Below are 18,341 nucleotides of genomic sequence, written 5' to 3' on the forward strand. Positions count from 1 at the left end.
GGGTTTCAGAGCTGGGTAGGGAGCAAATATCTCCTTTATGATGATTATTTAAACATATTTCTGCTGGAAATGTTAAAATAAAAATGCAGCATGAAATGGAGCAGCACAATCCATTTGGAGAATGCATTTAGAGCAGGTGTACAGGGCAACTTCAGGCAGCCAAAATATGGCAAAGCATTCAACACGTGGGTAGGCAGGACATCACTACTAAAACTCCTGGCAATATCAGCTGCATCAGAGGGCAGCACCTTGTAAGTTGATGGCAAAGAGAGAACGTAAGGACAGGGCAAGGTAAGCCTCCAGTGAAGGGCAGCTACAGGCAGATGGCCAGGTTGGCACCAGAACAGGGTCCTGAAATCTGCACACTTCAGCAGGAGCTGTGCACGAGGAAGGGTGCTGTTTCAGGCTTACCAAAACCATTGGGAATGTATGAAGTAATGAGCGTGTGGGCAGGGCAGGCTCACTCATCTGGAGGTGACCAGATCATTGATTATCAGCCAACAGCTGGCAGGTTTACTTTTAGATTTTGTGCCATGTCCTCTAGACTATTATCCAAGTTCCTTATGCTCCATAATGATTTAAAATCTCAACTTTTACTGTCTTTAGGAAATGTTATGAATCCCACTTAATAGATAGAGAAACTGAGGCATTAACTTGCTTAAGCAAGTTGTAGGAAAGCTGAAATACAGCCATGGACAGAATCCAGATTACTTGTACCCAAAGTAGTTGTTTTGAACATGGGGGTCACCATCTTCCCAAGAAAGGATGAAACTGCAGAAGCAAAACACTTCCTTGGTTCTGGGCATAGGACCCTCCAAAGACACTGCAAGAACAGTGTTAATGGGTATGTGATATTCATCTGCAGAATTCGGAACCAGAAGTCAAATGGGAAGTATGTTCTCTACCAGCAAAATTTCAGAGTCAAATTTATTTTATGCCATCCAGTATCTACTGGACTTAAGAAGGAAATGGATTTTGGCTGTGCAACTTTGTCCCATGCTGTGAAACATCTCCGTATCATTACCCAATATAAAAATCTGGAATTACTGAGCTGAAGTGTTTTCTTATATAAAACAATTGGTTTCACTAAAGTTATCAAGCCTTGCAAGACTTACTCTTGTAAAACTTGGGGTATGGTGTTCAGAGGAAATGAAGGCAATCCCATAACTGCAAAGTGGAACTTAATGTGTTTTTTTTGAGAGAGCTACTTCCTCTTTTGTAATTTCATTGGAGAATATTTATGAAGAGCACATGTGCAAAGAAGCACAATAACCAAGACATCTCTGAAGTCAGTCAACAAAGGAATTGGAGATGAAACCTTCTCTTAGAGAAGCAGATTTTTTAGCACTTGAGGAGGTATGCAGGCCAACCCAAGTGCACATTGTGGACAGTAGGAAGCCTTCTGAACATATTAGTAGCTGAGCAAAGATCAAACACTGCCTACAGTATGACTGGTGAAAGCATTTCGGTAAATGGAAAAGCACCAGAGTCTGAGGGTGCAGTGAGGCCACTGCAGCCCCAGTTGTACAGCCGAAGGAACCAGAGTACAGGAAGTCAGAGAAAGAACTTGGATGGGGGACAAAGGAAGATAATTTGACTTAATGAAGAAAGAGCCAGTTCCCTACTGGTAATCACTCTGTGCTAGCTTTTATCATCACAAGGAATGGGAAGCAAAGGTTAGGGTGGGGGTGGAGGAAAAAAGAGAGTCCATGATGAATTCATAGCAAGAGAATTCCTGTGTTGGAGGAACTGAAGGGAGATTACACCCAAGACTTTAAACAATGCTAAAACAATTGAACCAAGAGGGCTTCAGGTAGGTATAGCCATCTTCAGACTTAGTGTATGTATCCTCAGGAGAAACTTAGCCTATGTACCTCCTAGCTCCAAGTAGAGAGCTGAGAAAATAAATAAAGCAGATGGTTGCCTAATCTATTACCCTTGCAGGGGATTAGATGTAGGCGCAGAGGAATGTTTGTTCTCTCTGAGGGGCTTATAGGACTATGAGGTTGAAGTCTTACCTGCAAGTACTAGGGATGCAACATCTTGTATCTGCGTCAAGGTTTATCTATAGTTGAGTATCAAAAGAAAAGTCACTGCTCTCCATGTCCCTGTATAACGTTGTAAGCTCGCAGCTAAATTTTTCAGAAGAGAGCAGTTTGCTGTCCTTTCTAACCTCTCCCTCAAAAGAGGGCTGTCACCAACATCTGATCAGATCATAACCGATCAGGTTGCTAGGGCTTTTTATGACCAAGTCTTGAAAATGTCAGAAGATGCAGATTGCACCATGTCTCAAAACAACAAAGTCTTTACATTTCTCTTACACTGTCTCTTTTAGTGATGAGGTTCTTGAGAGATTTCAGTCTTCCAAGGAGTCTTTGCATTTTTTTCCAATAATACATTTTTAAAGACTAAGTTCTGGCTAAAAAATAAGAGGGCATATGGCTCAAAAATTAGTCCTAAAATACACATTCAGTTTTCCTCCTCCTGGTTAATCCAATTCCAAATGAAACTTCTGCTCATTTGGTTTAAGAGGGGAGAAACTAAGCCTTGGGAGAAGTGTGAAAAACTGCATTTGCAGGTGAAGAAAGATTGCCTCTACTATTGAACTCCTTTGTCTGGTGTGAAAATGAATCCCATAGATAAGAAACTAAAAGTCCCAGCTCACTTTCAGTAGGCCACCACCAGGCATTCACCGAGAATTGTATTTTTTTACATCTTCAGAAGTCCTTATCAATAGCATCACAATGGATTACACAATGGAACTCCAAGTAATGAACACAAGTCTCGCTTGTGGCTTGGTTCTTCTGCTAGTGTTTGCTGACAGATTTGATTTTTCAACTGCTTTTTAAGGGAAACGCTAATGGACTTCACTCACTATTTATAAGTTATTTGGGTTATAGGTGGATATTATTGATATTATCCCTAAAGTGAGAGAGACTGGCAAAATGGAGAGAGGAAGTGGCTGATCTCTTTTCCCAAGTAAGAAGCGGTAGGACAAGAAATAATGGCTTCAAGCTGCGCCAGGGAAAGTTTAGATTGGATATTTGGAACAATTTCTTCACAAAGAGGGTGATCAGGTATTGGAACAGGCTGCCCAGGGAAGTGGTGGAATCACTGTCCCTGGAAGTGTTCAGAAAACATGTAGATGAGGACCTCAGTGACATGGAATAATGGTTGGACTCTATGATCTTAAAGTATTTTCCAACCTAGTTGATTCTATGATTCTATGAAAATGAGTGTCAACACATCCTTGTTTTGTTATAGAAGTGCTTAGATCTTGATACTCCTTGAACTCGAAAGAGCAGCCTGTGTCAGTATATTGCTCTTTACTCTTTGTTATATATTAGATTCTGCTAAGATACTGTATCTTTCTGGTATGTGTGGAATATTCCTTATTTGAAGAGTATCCAGAATTCTTTCGAATATTCTCTTTTTCCCAAGCATTCCTTATATTTCCCCTACTTCATCCTATTGAATCTTCAGTGTAGCTTCTTGACAATAAAGGTGCCACAAACATTAACAGTCCTGATCATGTTTTAGTCAGTTTCTTTCTTCACCTGAGCTGTTACAGTTGACTTTTTTTGGTTATTGTATGACACTGTTTCTAGAGAGAAACATATAACATTCATATGAAACCATTATTATTCTAGGATGAATTGATGGTACTTGTATATATGGACCATCACAGCATGGCAAGCTCAGTATTTCGTGCTACAGTACCATGTTAATTCCATGAACTCCTGAAGGATTCCTAAGCTTCCATCTCAGTTATATTCAAATCTTGGCTTGACTTTAAACTGGTTTTGTGCTATACCTACACATTGACAGCTGTGGTCAGAAGAACACAACTGGAATTCAGAGTGTCTGCCAGCTTCTTGCCAGCTCTCTATAATTTGGATTCTCACAGGCAGTGTCCAGTGTATAGGCATAGGTAAGGTACATTTAGAGAGACAAAGCATGTGCAGAGCTGCTTGCATTTCTAAAATAAGACTTTTAGGTGCTCTTTATGTATAAGAAAGGTAGGCTTCAAATTGGGAGTGTTTCAAAACATCTTAGAGGGATTTGAGTGAGAATGAACTGTATATTAAACATGTACATTTCTCATATATAAATGTATTATACATATGCATGTCTGGTTATTTATCTAAATATTTAAACATTAAACATTTAAAATCAATTGTGAAAGTGTAGAAGCTTAGCTCCAGTGAAATTGGTGGCAAAAGAAGCTTTTGCGATTTTGTATACTTAAATTATATGAAATGAAGTGGAATAATATGGTACTGAATATGCATTACTGAAAGCTAGCTTAAAGACATAGGTGTTATTGTAAAGATAGGCACAAACTTTGCTAGAAAACATTCTTCTTTGTGGGGATGTCTCAGAAAAGAGTTTAGGCACACAACATGAAACAGTTAATAGAAGGAAAAAACAAGTATGACTTGGTCATTGTAGTTTAGCCACCCAACACACAATTTAGTACAGAGGGAATGTGGGAAGTATGCAGAACTAACATGCATGCCCATTTTCATCACTCTTGCATGGCTATTTCAGTTTTCCGAAAATTGTGAGCTGCTTGATGTGAATATGTGTGGATGCTTTTCAGTTTCTTTGCATCATGCAGAGAACATTTGCATGTGAAAATCTGCTGTTAAAGCTCAAAGGCCTAAAGGTGAATGAATTTCACTGTCAATGATAAAGCAGGGAAGAAGAAACCAAGTTTACTATCAACAGTGTTTGCTTGTGCCAACTGATAAAAAGCTAAGTATGCCATATGACAACCAATTGGAAACTGAATTTTTGCCATATGCCAAGCAGTTGGAAACTTTGTTCACTCTTGATGTGGCTATTCTGAAGTAAATGTGCATGAAAAAACATATGGGTTTTGTCAGCTAAAAGTGTGACAGTGCCATTTCCAGACTGTGCCATTCAACTGTGTTAATAAAACTAATATTTGTACTTTCTCGTTGAAGTGTTCCTCATCAGGTGAGAAAAGAATTCTTCCAGAACCCAAAGAAAACTCAACCAAAAGCCACACTCTTCCTCCTTTTCGCTTTTTAAAAGATCTCTTCCTGCCTGGCTCTGTCTAGGCACTGAGTTGTCAATATCATGCTCAGGTGGGATGCCCATTTTCTGCTGGTTGCTTCAAATCCTTATGTGTGTCCAACACTCCAGCTGTGGAAGTATGTACAAAAATAGCAGGCTGGCTCCAGACAGCAAGTGAGGGGGTTTGCCAGGCCACTCTCATGTGCAATGCTGTGGTCGCACAACATTCATCAGTCTGTTGCTCTTAATGTTCGGCATGCCATGAACTTGCTTTTTATTTTCTTTCTGTGAAGCACTTGTACAGCTTTCACGTCGCTCTCATTTAGAGGGGTGAGCCTGAGACAACTCCGTTGTTAAGTGAATATCTTTCTCCCATTGTTCTCTTCACCAGTGAGTGCCAGTGAACCTGAACCAGAGACAGAGACAGAACCAGAACCAGAACAGGAGGCTGAGGCCAAGCAGGGAACGGAGACACCCAAGGAAATAGAGACTGCAGAGGTGGGACCAGAGAGTGAGGTGGAGCAAGGACCAGAAAGAGAGCCAGAAGAAAGTGCAATACTCAGTGAAAAAGAGAGGCAGAATGAGGAAGTGAATGAAAAAGACAACTGCTCTGCATCCAGTATATCCTCAGCAAGCAGCACTTTAGAGAGGGAAGAGAGAGAGGACAAGTTAACCAGTGACAATGAAACTGGTAAAGTGAAGTTTTTTCAATAATGAAGGGTTTCTGGTGTAAAAAAAATGTTTAATTAGCATCTCTGTTGTTGTGTAAATTAGCTAACAAACCCTTTGCACCTATATAAGACTTTCTTCACCCTGACCAAGTCTGGTCTACTCTCTCCTTGGAAATCACAGATGGAATGGAGTTTCTATGTTTGAGGGACTGTAAGGCCTTGGTGAAATGAGGTTTCCTTTGATTTGAGACAATTTTCTTCTCATAAGGTAATATATTAAGTGTGGAATCATCATGTTGCAGCAACTTGCATCCCTGGCTCCCAGAGAATCCTCTACACATAAAACAGTAAGACAAGGGGTTGTGCTGAAATAAGTTGTCATGAGATTCCAGATACCTTTTCTCATCCTTTTAGTGGAAGAGAAAGAGCAGTGAGGGCTGAGGTGTTTGTTCCTTCCCTTCAGTTCTCCCATCTTGGTTAGGTTCCAGAAAGCAGAAAGGGATACATTGGAGCCGCTAAAGATATGTGGCCATCTTTAGCTGATGTGGAGGAGGCACATGAAGTAGACCTCAACTGGAAAAGACCATTTCTGCAGTGAACAGTTGTTCTGTTCAGGTGTGCCACCAGGCACCTGTAAAGGCCCAGCCTAGAAGTCGTCTTGAGATCCAGCTTTCTGCCTGGAGAGATAATGACAACTAGAGCTTGTCATCCAACCCAGGAAGGGAGGGAGTGAAAGGCAGATTTTGAACTTTTGATTAATTGTTCGTTTCCCCTTTTTCTAGAGAGGTGAAGGAATTTAATATTGTTAGGGCATTTGGTTTCCAAGTTTTCTTAGGGCTGAACAGTTGAGTGCATTGTTCTAAGTTTTTTAAATTCTAGATAAGAAAACAAGAATTACTTCACAGTTTGAAATAGTCTTGATCTTTCCTGAAAGAAGAGGGATAACTCTGAATCACAAGGATTACCTCACAGAGATAAACTGTCAGATTGTATTGTTCGTGTTTAAACCCCATCACTTCTGGGTTTTTTTTGTTGGTGGTGGTGTGGGGCTTTTTTTCCTGGGAAAAATTTTATGGCACAGACAATTAATGCTGTCATTTTATTCTAAATTTAAGAGCTAATTTTTTTTCAACCAGCACTGAGATTGAGTTACCTAGAATGCTATTGTAGTCTTAAAGAATGTAGATGGATATATATGTAGGAAAGGGAAGGAATGTACAACAGATGAAGGATGTTACACTGTAGCACGTTCCAAGATAGTCCAAGCTCAAATAAGGGAGAACAGGTTATAGGGGTTTGCCCTCATCTTGTCAGGTACCAAGCTGTTACTACTCTAAGTGCTTACATGCTTTTTGTTAAAAGCTAAGAAATGTACACTGTTATTGAAAAATCAACATCTTAAAATTGACCTATCTTACCAGTAGACCAAAGATTTACTAGGTTGTGCTATGTAGGAGGTCTCATGTAGTGAGTTGTTTGCTGTCTAGTAAGGGAGGAGATTCAGAAAGCAAACGAGAGCACTTTCTTCAGCAGTTCTCACATTTCCAACAAGCAGTTCGCCATTTATGAGGTGGCCCATTTGTTCTGCCCAGATGCTTTAAGAACAAAAGGGTAAAGCCTTCGGTCCTGGCTCTTCCTTCATTAGCTACCCTGCTGAATTTGGCTTCCAACAAGCCATTTTTCTCCAATGATATTTCAAAGCTTTACCTGTGGAGACAAGTGCAGAAGAGGCCACCAAGATAGCAAGAGTCTTCACTGATCTTTGATCAGCTAGGGCACATGGAGGAGTCTTGGAGAGCCCAAGTTGGAGATTTTGTCTGGGGGAATTTTGATGAACAGCAAAAAGGGGTTTTGCAAAGGGGTTAAATCATGGAAGATCCCAGCTGCTGAAACTGAGAGCAGGTAGGTCATGAGGGATTTATAGGAGGGATCCAAAGAACAAATATTTGAAGGAAAAGCTGGGAGTAGGGGGAAGTCCTTGGGGAGGCTTAGCAGGTAAAATTTGTGGTGTGGGAAAGGAGTTGTCACATTGTCTAATGAAACTACGTCAAAGACAAATCTAAGAAACTACCTCAGGTGACAAGTCTTGGTGAGAAAGCAATCCCATAGGTATGGTATAGGTAAGGTCTGAAGAAAAATAAGCAGGTAATGGAAGCAGTCAACCCTTCTTCAGGAAAGTTGAAAGAAACAGTTCTGGAGGTTGTATCCATTGCTGTTTTTCAGCAATGTCTTTCTTTTGTTTGGAGTTAAATCTCTGGACTCATCTTAAAATGTGGTTTAGGTGAGAGTCATTGCTGTCCATATGCTTTGTGCTGTGAGACCCATCGTACACCTTAATGTGGTGTAAGGGGTAAGGGAGTGCTGTAGGGCCCTGAACGTGGATCTCACCCAGGGGACACCTTCTCAGAGCACAGGAATAGATAGTAAAAAACCAACTCCATTGAAGGAAACCATAAAAGATGTTTAAAACTCTAAAGTGTTAAAACAGGCGAAGGAGGGGAGAAAGAGGAGAAACACAGGTAAAATGAAAGTTTAAGAGAAAGGGCAACTGATAGGTATAAAGGAAAATGTTTAAACACAAGGGGCCAAAAAGAAGGCAGGCTAGCAACCAAAATGAAATGTGTTTCAGAAATAGAGTTTATAAAAACTACATTAATAAAATGTGCAAAGACTATGGGGAACAGAAGGAATCCCATACAGGAAATACAGTAAGTGTGAAGAATTATCTTTGTTCGTGTTTAATCATTCCATATGATGCCCACTGGAAAAAGAAGCACCATACTTTTTAGACATCCTATCCACATTGGTTAGCAGTATTATATTAAAGGAAATTTAGTCGCAGAGACACTTACATCATTTATTTTTACAATTTGACCACTATAGTTTGTTATTTATGGTGCTGTCTCAAACATGGTATTTTGCAGATTATTGTTGAGAAAAATAGTAGTCAGAAAGATGAAGCTTCATTACAGTGATGTTAAAAGATTGTGATGTTGGAAGAAGGCCATTAGGGTTTCAATGCCGTCATATATTACAGAGAGGGTAGCAGTGATTGATGATGAGCAGCATTTTCAAAGCTCTTTTGTAAAGGTGCTCCTGTTCCTAGAAATAACTTTTAAAATCTTGCTTACACTTATACTCATTAAGTTGCCCTGAGAGCTATACCTTGGGTATGCAGCCTGCTCTGGGGCTCAAATCCCTCCCAAGCTATGCTGGTTATTTTCAGCTCCCATTCCTTTGTTGAGAATTACTCCCAGCCCATTAAGATTGGGCCATATATCAGCACTCTCATTTACTTCAAATTTTTTAAAGCTAGTGCTTGCCCAGTTTCAGAATAATTGTGCATGCGTTCCCCCATTTTTTCTGGTGAGTTAAAGAGTGTTCTTGGTGCTTTGGCTCCCTCCCCTTGACTCTTTTTGTCTGTGTGTGTGTGATTGCAGGTCCATGGTCACAGACCATTCAGGATGCTGGTGTGAATGAACAGTGCAGCAACATTCTCAACAACAAGCGGTTTATGCTGGACATGTTGTATGCGCATAACAAAAAACCCAAGGATGAAGAGGAGAAGGAGCTGGAGGCGAAGGAGGAAAAGAAGGAGACGGAGGAAAGTGAGGAGTCACTCACTAGCCTAGCCAGTAGGATCTCTATCCTTCAGGCCACAAAGCAGGCCAAAGACGAAAGCGTCAAAAAAATGGAGATTGGAAATCTGGACAACCAAGGCAGCGTGAAAGCCTTTGCAGAAAAATTCAACAGTGGTGAGCTGGCCAAGGGGACAGCTGTGCCTGAAGATGAAATCAGTGAACAGGTCCCTGAGAAAACTCCAGCACAGCCAAAGAAGGAATCTGACTACATCTGGGATCAGCTCATGGCTAATCCTAGAGAACTTAAAATCAAAGACATGGATTTTACAGACTTGGGGGAGGAGGATGATGTAGATGTGTTGGACATGGATATGGGTCCTGGGGACTCCCTTGTTCCCCCTCCTCCACCTCCACCTTCCTTTCTGGGTTTGCCTCCTCCACCACCTCCCCCGCTGTTGGGATGTCCGCCTCCACCTCCACCCTCAGCTAATTTATTGGCTCCTCCTCCGCTGTTCAGCACTCCTCAGGGTTTAGGGTCACCCCAGGTTTCTAGGGGTCAGCCAGCATTTATAAAGAAGAAGAAAACCATCCGTCTGTTTTGGAATGAGGTACGGCCATTTGAGTGGCAGTGTAAAAACAACAAACGCTGCAGAGAATTCCTGTGGTCGAAACTGGAACCCATTAAGGTGGACACTTCCAAACTGGAGCATCTCTTTGAGTCTAAATCCAAGGAACTGCCTGTCACAAAGGTACAGCTCATATTCAGCTTGTTATTATTTTGCTATTGTATTGGTATTCGTTCTGAGTTAGATCTACGTGATTTATGTTGTTTGCATGAAAACGGTGGAAAATTCTAGTTCTCACTTGGCCTATGATGGATGATATTCCATGGCCTGAAACTAGGAGATGAGTTTAGGGTGGTGACCAGGCCAAGCTGCCCTCTTGTCTCAAGTCTGTCGGTTTTGGCACATTAATTCAGGTGGGGAATACCAACACATTCTACATTAGCTTGTTTGTGGCTGAGTGCCAAACTAGGTATTGAAATCTGAAATATTTCCTGTTACGTTCATATAAAGGTCATGGCATGATGATTCATATCTGTGAATTTGACAGTTCTTCACTTGGTAATATTTTCCTATTCATTATGTGGAAAGGTTAGAATACCAGACTGGCTCTGCTGCAAAGAAGCTACACATGTGCTTTGTTCTGAGGGATCGATTTATCAGCTGGACCAAGTTTACAGCTAAACTCTGCAGGGGTGTTGGGTTTTTGTTTTGTACTGGCGGACAGGCCTATTTTAGATCCTTAATTTGTACAATGTGGCTCTGCAAATTTTAGGATAGAAGCTGGCACAGGAAATAACTCTGTAGCTAGGGTTCCCTCTTCCTTAGTATTGTTATAAAATAAATTCACAAAAGCTCTGTGACATGGCTGTTTAACATTAGACTCAACAACAAAAGGGAGCCTTTTATAGTTACACTTAGTAGGAATTTGAAGTGGCATTTTAAAAAGTTATTAGCTTGAAGTTTGCTTTTCATGGCTACATAAAATTCTAAGCAGAATAATCAGTATCAAGGAAGCAATTTTTTTTCCAATTAAAATGCTAGTAAAAGATGTCAATCTCTCTTAAATAAATCACTTATATGTTTTCTCTGTGTGCCTGTATGTTTTATAGTGACACAAAAAGGCATCAGCACCTTGCATATTTTACTTGTCTTTGGCTAGCAAATTTGTTATCTGTGCTATCTATCATGTATATTATTGTTTGCTGTCATCTAGGGAGACTGGATGTCCCACAGTAAAAGTTCTCCATGTCACTTGTGTGGGTTATTAACTCAAAATTTTCTAATAGTCCTTCTTGAGCTTCTTGGCCAGGTGGAAACATTGCTATTTGAACAGTCAAGCCCCTCATTAAGTACCTGACAAACAACAGGTACACACTTGCACAGATCCCGCCACCATTGTTCTTACCTGACATAGATGCATGTAGGTCTGAAACATATGGCATAGCAGCTCTAAAAACACATATAGTTCGTTTGGCTGAGATTAATCTCTTTCTCTAATTCCTTTTCTGCTGAGGAAGGAATGCTGGTGACATCGTGGTGTGTTACTCCTCATCTCTCTCCCTGTAAATACAAATCTGCCACAGATGGTTCATAGATGGAAGGAATGAGAGCATTTTCTTAGATCCATAAAACATTTAATTCCTTGAATTGAATGTGGAATGATGACATATTTGCCATTTCCAAAGTTTAGCTTTGTGCTAAATGCCAGTATTGTAATGGATCTCTCTGGCTGACTCTTAATCTTTTATTCTCACCCAAGATTTTGATAAAATGTTAAATTGTTGGAATTCTGACATATTTACTTTTGCAGTCATTAACTGTGCACATTCCCAACCTACTTTTGGCCATTTTCCCTCCCTCACACTTGCTTCGCAAACCTGCCTGATGCTTTGGCACAGCTTTTGGCTTCTGGCTGGAAGATGAGTGAGCAGGTTTCTTTGAAATTAGTGCAAGTCTGAGGAATGATTTAGGTGACTGCTTTTCTCTTGGAGACTAATAACTGCTCTCTGCATGAGACGTTGTACTTTTGGCTCTCTTTCCACCCCGTCCCATTATACAGACATTGAAGTCTCATTGTCTCTGGAGGAAAGACAGTGGTGACCAAGGAATACCATAGTGGAAGTTTACCCTGACTTCTGAGACTTCTGCCTGGTTTTGGAGAATACAAGCAAATCTTCCAGGGTAGGAGATGATCCTTAGGTCAAGTGATAGTGGGAATAATTAAACAGACCACTGGATCCATAAAAGACTTGAGGTTTGGTACGAATATTGCCTTCAAATTAGGATAGCTCTCGCTTTTTCCAGACTGCTTGGTTTATTTCCAGGGAGTACATTCCCCGTTGTGTCTAGTTTCTCCTGTCCAATGGCTGCAATCCAAAACAGGTTTATTCTATAATATCGTAAAGTCTGACTCACAGCTCAGTTCAGCTGAAGAAAAGAGCACAGAGCAACAAATCAAAAGTCAAATCTCCAGTTTTCATAGCAATAGATGGAAGTAGGAGCATGGAAAAGTAACAGTCCAGAAGGATGAGAGGAAAAGCAAAGTCAGGGGGTATGTGTTGGAGCAGGGGGAGGGGGGTGGCTCTGTGTTATGCATATGCTCTTTCTTACAGCTGTAACCAATTTTACTCCAGTTTCTAATCCTTCACTGTGATTTCCACAACACACAGCTATAAACAGCTACTTCCTGGCTCATGAGAAGTTTTTCATTAAACACAATAGACTGCAATAAAATAAAGTGGATTTTAAGTTTTAGGATATAATATGGGAGTTGGGGAGAAGGCAGGCTGGGAGGGAAGATTCTTGATTTTAGGAAAACTTATGCCATACTGGATAACTTGCACAATGATTATAGTTAGTGAAGCACCTTTAGTTGCAGAACACTTATTTTCTAAATACGGGACCACAACATTATGCTTGTGAATAGAAAGAGTGGTCAGGTGTCCCCTCCAAGCCAGTCTAGCATTTATTTCTTTCTCACTCCACCAAACAAAGCACTTCGAAGTGTTTATTTTTCTGTGAGGAGAAATGAAAACACACAGAGACTACTGAATCAGCCGTGGTTGTTCAGCCCTTGGTTGTGCATGGAAGTTTTGTTTTGCTGATTCATCTATACCCTGTGGGATATAGTGATCCATCATGTGCCCACAGACATAGAAACTAGTAGAAGGAAAAAATTAAGGCACATGTTTTCATGTGCATGTATATATACATGCCTAGATACGTATTCCTTTTGAAAACATCTATTGTAATTTGAATAAATGCCAAGGCAAGTCATAAATGTGGACGAGAATTTCTGAAAAAGATTATATATGTGTATCCTGGACAAAACCAATGGCAGCTGAGTGATTCCATTTTAAACTCATAGTGCTAAATCCTTGTTAATTAAGATAGAAATTATGGAAAAAAAATGCCATCCGGCTATTAAGGGATTGCCCATTTTTTTCTGTACTACTGAGATGCAGGTTGTTCTGCAAATGTAAATGAAGGAGATATTTCTGACTTGATGTTTATATATAATTACTTATTTATATGATCACTGGAAAAGCATTTTAAGTTTTCCTATACTAGTTAAAGCAAAGAAGCCTGTTTTAGACCATGTGCCCATCAGACTGCAAATCACCTTCTGTGGGATGATAAGGGTTTTTAAGTAACCTATTTGGACTACCCAGAAAGCAGAAAAGAATCTGGCCAGTTAGGTCTTATAAAGATCATTGTAATTGTTGGTGCATTGCGGGAACATTTGTTTCCCACAAATTATACCACCTGATATGTTTGTAATTCATTTTGCATTTACAGTTAACAATATAATATTCAGAAGTTTAGGGATTACGTTACATACTGACACAATAAAATATAAAATCAAGGGCACTAATGAAATGTTCCCTCAAGCACTTGAAGTCATTCTCTGTTAATGAACTTATAAAGCCCAGTCTGAAGTCACCTAATATTGCAGTAGAAATTAACAGGTGTAGCTTATTTTAACAGACACTTGCATATGTGCAATTTAATTGCAGACAAAAAGCAGTTCTTTTCCTAGTGGTGGGGTGATAAAGTTCATAGCAGTAAAATCTTTCTCATTTCTTCTTCCTTTTATTTATTTCGAAAGGATTTTTTTGTAACTTAGCCGTTGTCCCCAGAATGGATTTAAAATCTCTTCTGCTCCTGTTTCTGAAGAGTTACTTACCCCAAAATCTTATATTCCATATGCAGTTATAGCTCTGGAAAATACCTACATACATACATCGCCTGTACAGCTCATCTGTCTTTCATAACTCACTGCTAAATAGCAAGTGCGCTGTTGCAATCTTAGTGATCCCAGTGGTTGGCATCATATGTCCCCCAAATGAATGTCTCTCTTGTCAGACTTACAAACCTAAAAACAGAGCTGCAGATTTGAGGGTGGCTTACCCATACCGCATGTGGGAAGCCTAAATTTAACTGCTTTCCCCCAGCCTTTTCCCTTCTGCATAAATTCTTTGGAGCTATGTAATTTTGTGCTGAGAAGGACAAGGTAAAAAGTGGTAGTTTAAAAAAGGCTTAGTGTAATACAGACTCCAGAGGAAGCAGTCTCTGGTGAAGCCCACTGGTTTTTATGTGGCCTTGACATCTAACTGTGGTCCTGAAAGTGCATCTTTTTAACGAGAGAACATCATTCCCATCATGAGCCTCCCACAGCTGGAGGTATTTTGGTTGAATTATATTTACTACCTTAGTTCTTCCAACGCAGAAACATCGTGTAGACCTGACAGTAGGGTATGTTTTGACTTGGTGACTGTTGTGCAGACCCCAAGGAGGTGGAGAAAAAGTTTCATGGTCTAAAAGGCAACCCTTAGCACAGGTGGAGAATTTGTGCTTTCGTTGTTGTTTATACTGGAGGTAAGATCCAAAGATTATGTCTAGTCTCAAATAAAACTTTGAAAAAAGCAGAAGGGTTGAAACTGTTCTGCCCTGTCAAGGGTTTGACAGACATATCATGAGCAGTAATGTAGAATACCCTTCCTCTGGCAGCCAGAGGTCAGAAAACTCTGCCAGTGTCTCCAGAAAGGCCTCTACAGCTCCTTTGCCAGTGCCCAAGTTGGATTTATAACATAGGAGAAGACTGGCAGGTGGATAGGAGCCACGCTGTCTGTTTCCCATCCAGTCACACAGGCAAGAGAGGGTCGGTGGCCACTCTGGGTTGACTCATCCAAGGGGTAATTGAGCCCCAAAGCCCATCAACTGCCCAGCTGCTACCTTACTGACCCTGTGGCAGAGCTGCTGCCCATCAGAGACAGCTTCAGGCTTTTTTCAGACAGACCCCTGCCCCAAACTGCAGTGTTCCCAGCCCTTGCAGGTACTCCTGTGTCTCAGGCTAGCTCTGCTTTGCACAGCATCCAAGACTGCATTCAGCACTCTGGTTAAATACTGGCAGCTCATGCTGATAACAGTAAGGATGTGGTAAAAGAATTCAGCTTTTTGGATGGCTATAAATGAATTAGATTTACATCCAGTATCATCACCCTTGAGTAGAGGAAGTCATTAGTGAAAGGAGTGACTTTTTCTTCATAAAACAGGCTGGAGAAATAATATTCTTGTTCTCTTCTTTACCAAGAAAACTGCTGCAGATGGGAAGCGACAGGAGATCATTGTGTTGGACTCAAAACGAAGCAATGCCATTAATATTGGCTTGACTGTGTTGCCGCCTCCCCGCACTATCAAGACTGCTATCTTGAACTTTGATGAATATGCCTTAAACAAGGAAGGAATAGAGGTAAGGAAGAATAGTCAATGTCTTCAAGTCTGTATTTTCAATGTTTCCTTTACTTTTTAATTCTTTTTGAATGTTGTACATAATGCAGGCCAGACTTTTCTTGCAAGAGGGAAAAGGGGATTTATTATATCATGACTGAGCGTTGAAACTGGTCAGATGCATGCAGTGTGCTCAGAAGCATGTAGTATTCACCTGAGATTGGGCATGCTTAGTAAACACAGATTCTCTGCTCTGTTTGTGTCTGAGTAACAATGGTGTTAATTCCTGTCAGGATTTTCAGAGTATTATCTGTTCCTCTGAAGCTTGACTGAAATATCGTGAGCAGCAAGAATAGGCAGGGAGTTACTAGGGCTGATGCAACTGGTACAGGGTTTAATAAAGTTCATGCCCAGCTAGCTGTTGGAGTCATTCTAGATTGTATATCTAATGGAAAACAAATACAGTGACTAGTTCTGCTCAAAATAGCATTTTTGTGTTACTGTTGTTTGAAGAAAAGCAGTTGGTATAAAGATTACAGATGATGTAATTTTTACCATTACATTTTGACTCTGCAGATATTCTTAACAAGATCCAGTATGAGCTCTGTTTATTATTTTTTTTATCAAAACATTTTTCTTCTATGAAGTGTAAAAGAAGCCTGCTGCTCCCCTGGTTTTTTTCATTGTAGTTGCATTCATTTCAAATGTGTTGGTTTTTTTTTAATAAGCCTATATCATCTAGTAAGAGTAATCTACACAACTACAAATCTCAGCAAGCAGCTGAGGTGCAGAGGTTTTGTATTGATTCACAGTCACCTTTCAGTGGTTTGGCGCTGTGTTCCATGATTTCTCCCTTTCTACCTTCACTGTGCTGACTACAGAAGAAAAGGAGAAAAGCTGTCTGGAATGGAAATGGAGTTGCCAAAAGTTACATGCAAAAGAAGTACTTAAGGCAAAAAGATCATTCTAGCTAGAAGGCAAGGCCTGATTTATCCCTACTAGAATATAGTTTCTTCCCAGAGCTATATTATTTATTGGCTATATATATACTTTACTCATATTATGAAGGTGACACATCAGGCTAAAAATGGAGCTTTTCATGACTCAGCCCATATGCCTACCAGTGCAGTTTGCAGTACCAAGCTCTAAAGCGTTGGAGTACCTCTCCAGCCAAGCCCAACTCGCAGATCACCAGTTAGATCTCAGTGCTGTAGGTGGTGTTGCCATAAAAAGTCCAACATAAAATGGATGATACATCTTCCATGCATTATCTGTTTTGATCCTTCTCTCTCATGCTTAACAAGTTCAGCTGCTCTGCCCCGCTCACCCTTTCTAGTACCAACATCTGTAGCTGAGCTGTCCATCTGTCAACCACCTGTGGTGTCCACATTTGTGAATGCCTTGTACCACCACACCCTGCTTTGGGTGGCCTTCCCATTAGCTGCCAGAAACCTGTAATTTCATTTAAAATAGATATGCAGGTAGCTTTCAAATTGAAGAATTCAGAAACCAGGAAATGATATGCTGTTGATATACTTGCCCAGTGCTAAAGAAAATGGGTTTTCTGAGTTTTGAGTCCACAGCTTGAAGCTAAGGATGTGAGTAATCCTGATGTGATCATTCAGATATTTAAAATCAAGAGAAAGGGTAAGTGAAGCAAAGCCCATGTACTCTGCATCCTGAGGGGTGAAGCTTTTTAGGAGATCTAACATGGAGCGGGACACCAGCAGGGTAGCAAGTTACCTGTGCCGTCCTTTGCCTCAGCTGTGAGCTCTGTGCTATGTCTCTTTCCAAGGAGCATTGCCACTGTCGTGTTAGTGTGCACATGGCTTTAGGTCTGCACGTTGGTGGATAAGTTCAGATTAAATGGTATCTTGAGACTGACCTTAGTCATTAGCCATTTAACTCTCGTAATTAATCCATACTTGCTTTTTAACTTCAAATATATAACTAAGATAGGAGGAAAAAAAATCTCCAGGTATTTTAAAGCCCTCTATACCTAAGTATGTTGTGTCATTTTAGGCCATGTGTTTGAAGTGGTCAGGTACTCCGTAGCTTTGAAAAAGGGCAGAAAATGGGGACATGGTGCTAGGGAGGCAGATGTAGTCCATTTAGTATGCAGAGCAGGCACTGTTAGAAACCTATTTTCAAAGGAATACACAATGTGTGTCTGCAAGCATGCGTCAATTCAACTAAAAAAGTTTTGCCACCTTATGTTTGCCAAAGCGGTTGTGTTTTCCTTTCTTTGAAAGCTTGGCATTCATTGTGTTTAAACAACTTGGAGCTTGCTGCAGGAGAAAGGACTGCCTGCTTAGCATGGATGAGGGCATTCTGTGAGCTAAGCAAAAGAAGCGAGCTTAAAATCCTGGTACCTAATTGTTGTGAAGTGTATCATGGGCAACAGCAAGAATAGAGTCCACCAAACCAGTCCTTGGTGCTTGTCTTTAGTAAAGGAAATGAGAGGGTCCCTCTGTAAAGTGTTGTTTAGTAAGGGAATGTGGATCTAAATTAATTATACCAAAAGGTACGATTAATTTAGCAGAGTAAAATTGGGGTAATGCAGTTAAGGAAATTAAAGTAGATTGCTTTGTTCTTTACAGCTTTGAGATCCTACATAGTATTGATGCACAGGTAGGTATAGCTTTAGGTAAAACTACTTGAAATTAAAGCCTCGACAAGTATGCTAGGCCCTTCATGTTAAGTAATTTGAGGCCCAGGTGTCTAGAGTGGCTAGGTAGCCCTCAGATGTA

The 18,341-nt window shown here is 40.5% G+C and overlaps 1 protein-coding gene across 3 annotated transcripts in view; it reads left to right on the top strand.

Annotated features, from left to right (window-relative positions):
* FHOD3 (formin homology 2 domain containing 3) overlaps positions 1 to 18,341 on the top strand; it is a gene marked incomplete at both ends in the record, with an annotated part of 373,934 nt that overhangs the window by 308,216 nt on the left and 47,377 nt on the right. For all 3 annotated transcript variants that reach the window (XM_080639441.1, XM_080639442.1, XM_080639443.1), the window contains 3 exons: positions 5,435 to 5,734; positions 9,155 to 10,044; positions 15,455 to 15,613. In XM_080639441.1, the coding sequence (XP_080495567.1) occupies positions 5,435 to 5,734; positions 9,155 to 10,044; positions 15,455 to 15,613 (1,349 nt within the window). The remainder of the gene's footprint in view (positions 1 to 5,434; positions 5,735 to 9,154; positions 10,045 to 15,454; positions 15,614 to 18,341) is intronic.

The sequence above is a fragment of the Psittacula echo genome, assembly GCF_963264785.1.
Source record: "Psittacula echo genome assembly, chromosome: 2".
Lineage (NCBI taxonomy): Eukaryota > Metazoa > Chordata > Aves > Psittaciformes > Psittacidae > Psittacula > Psittacula echo.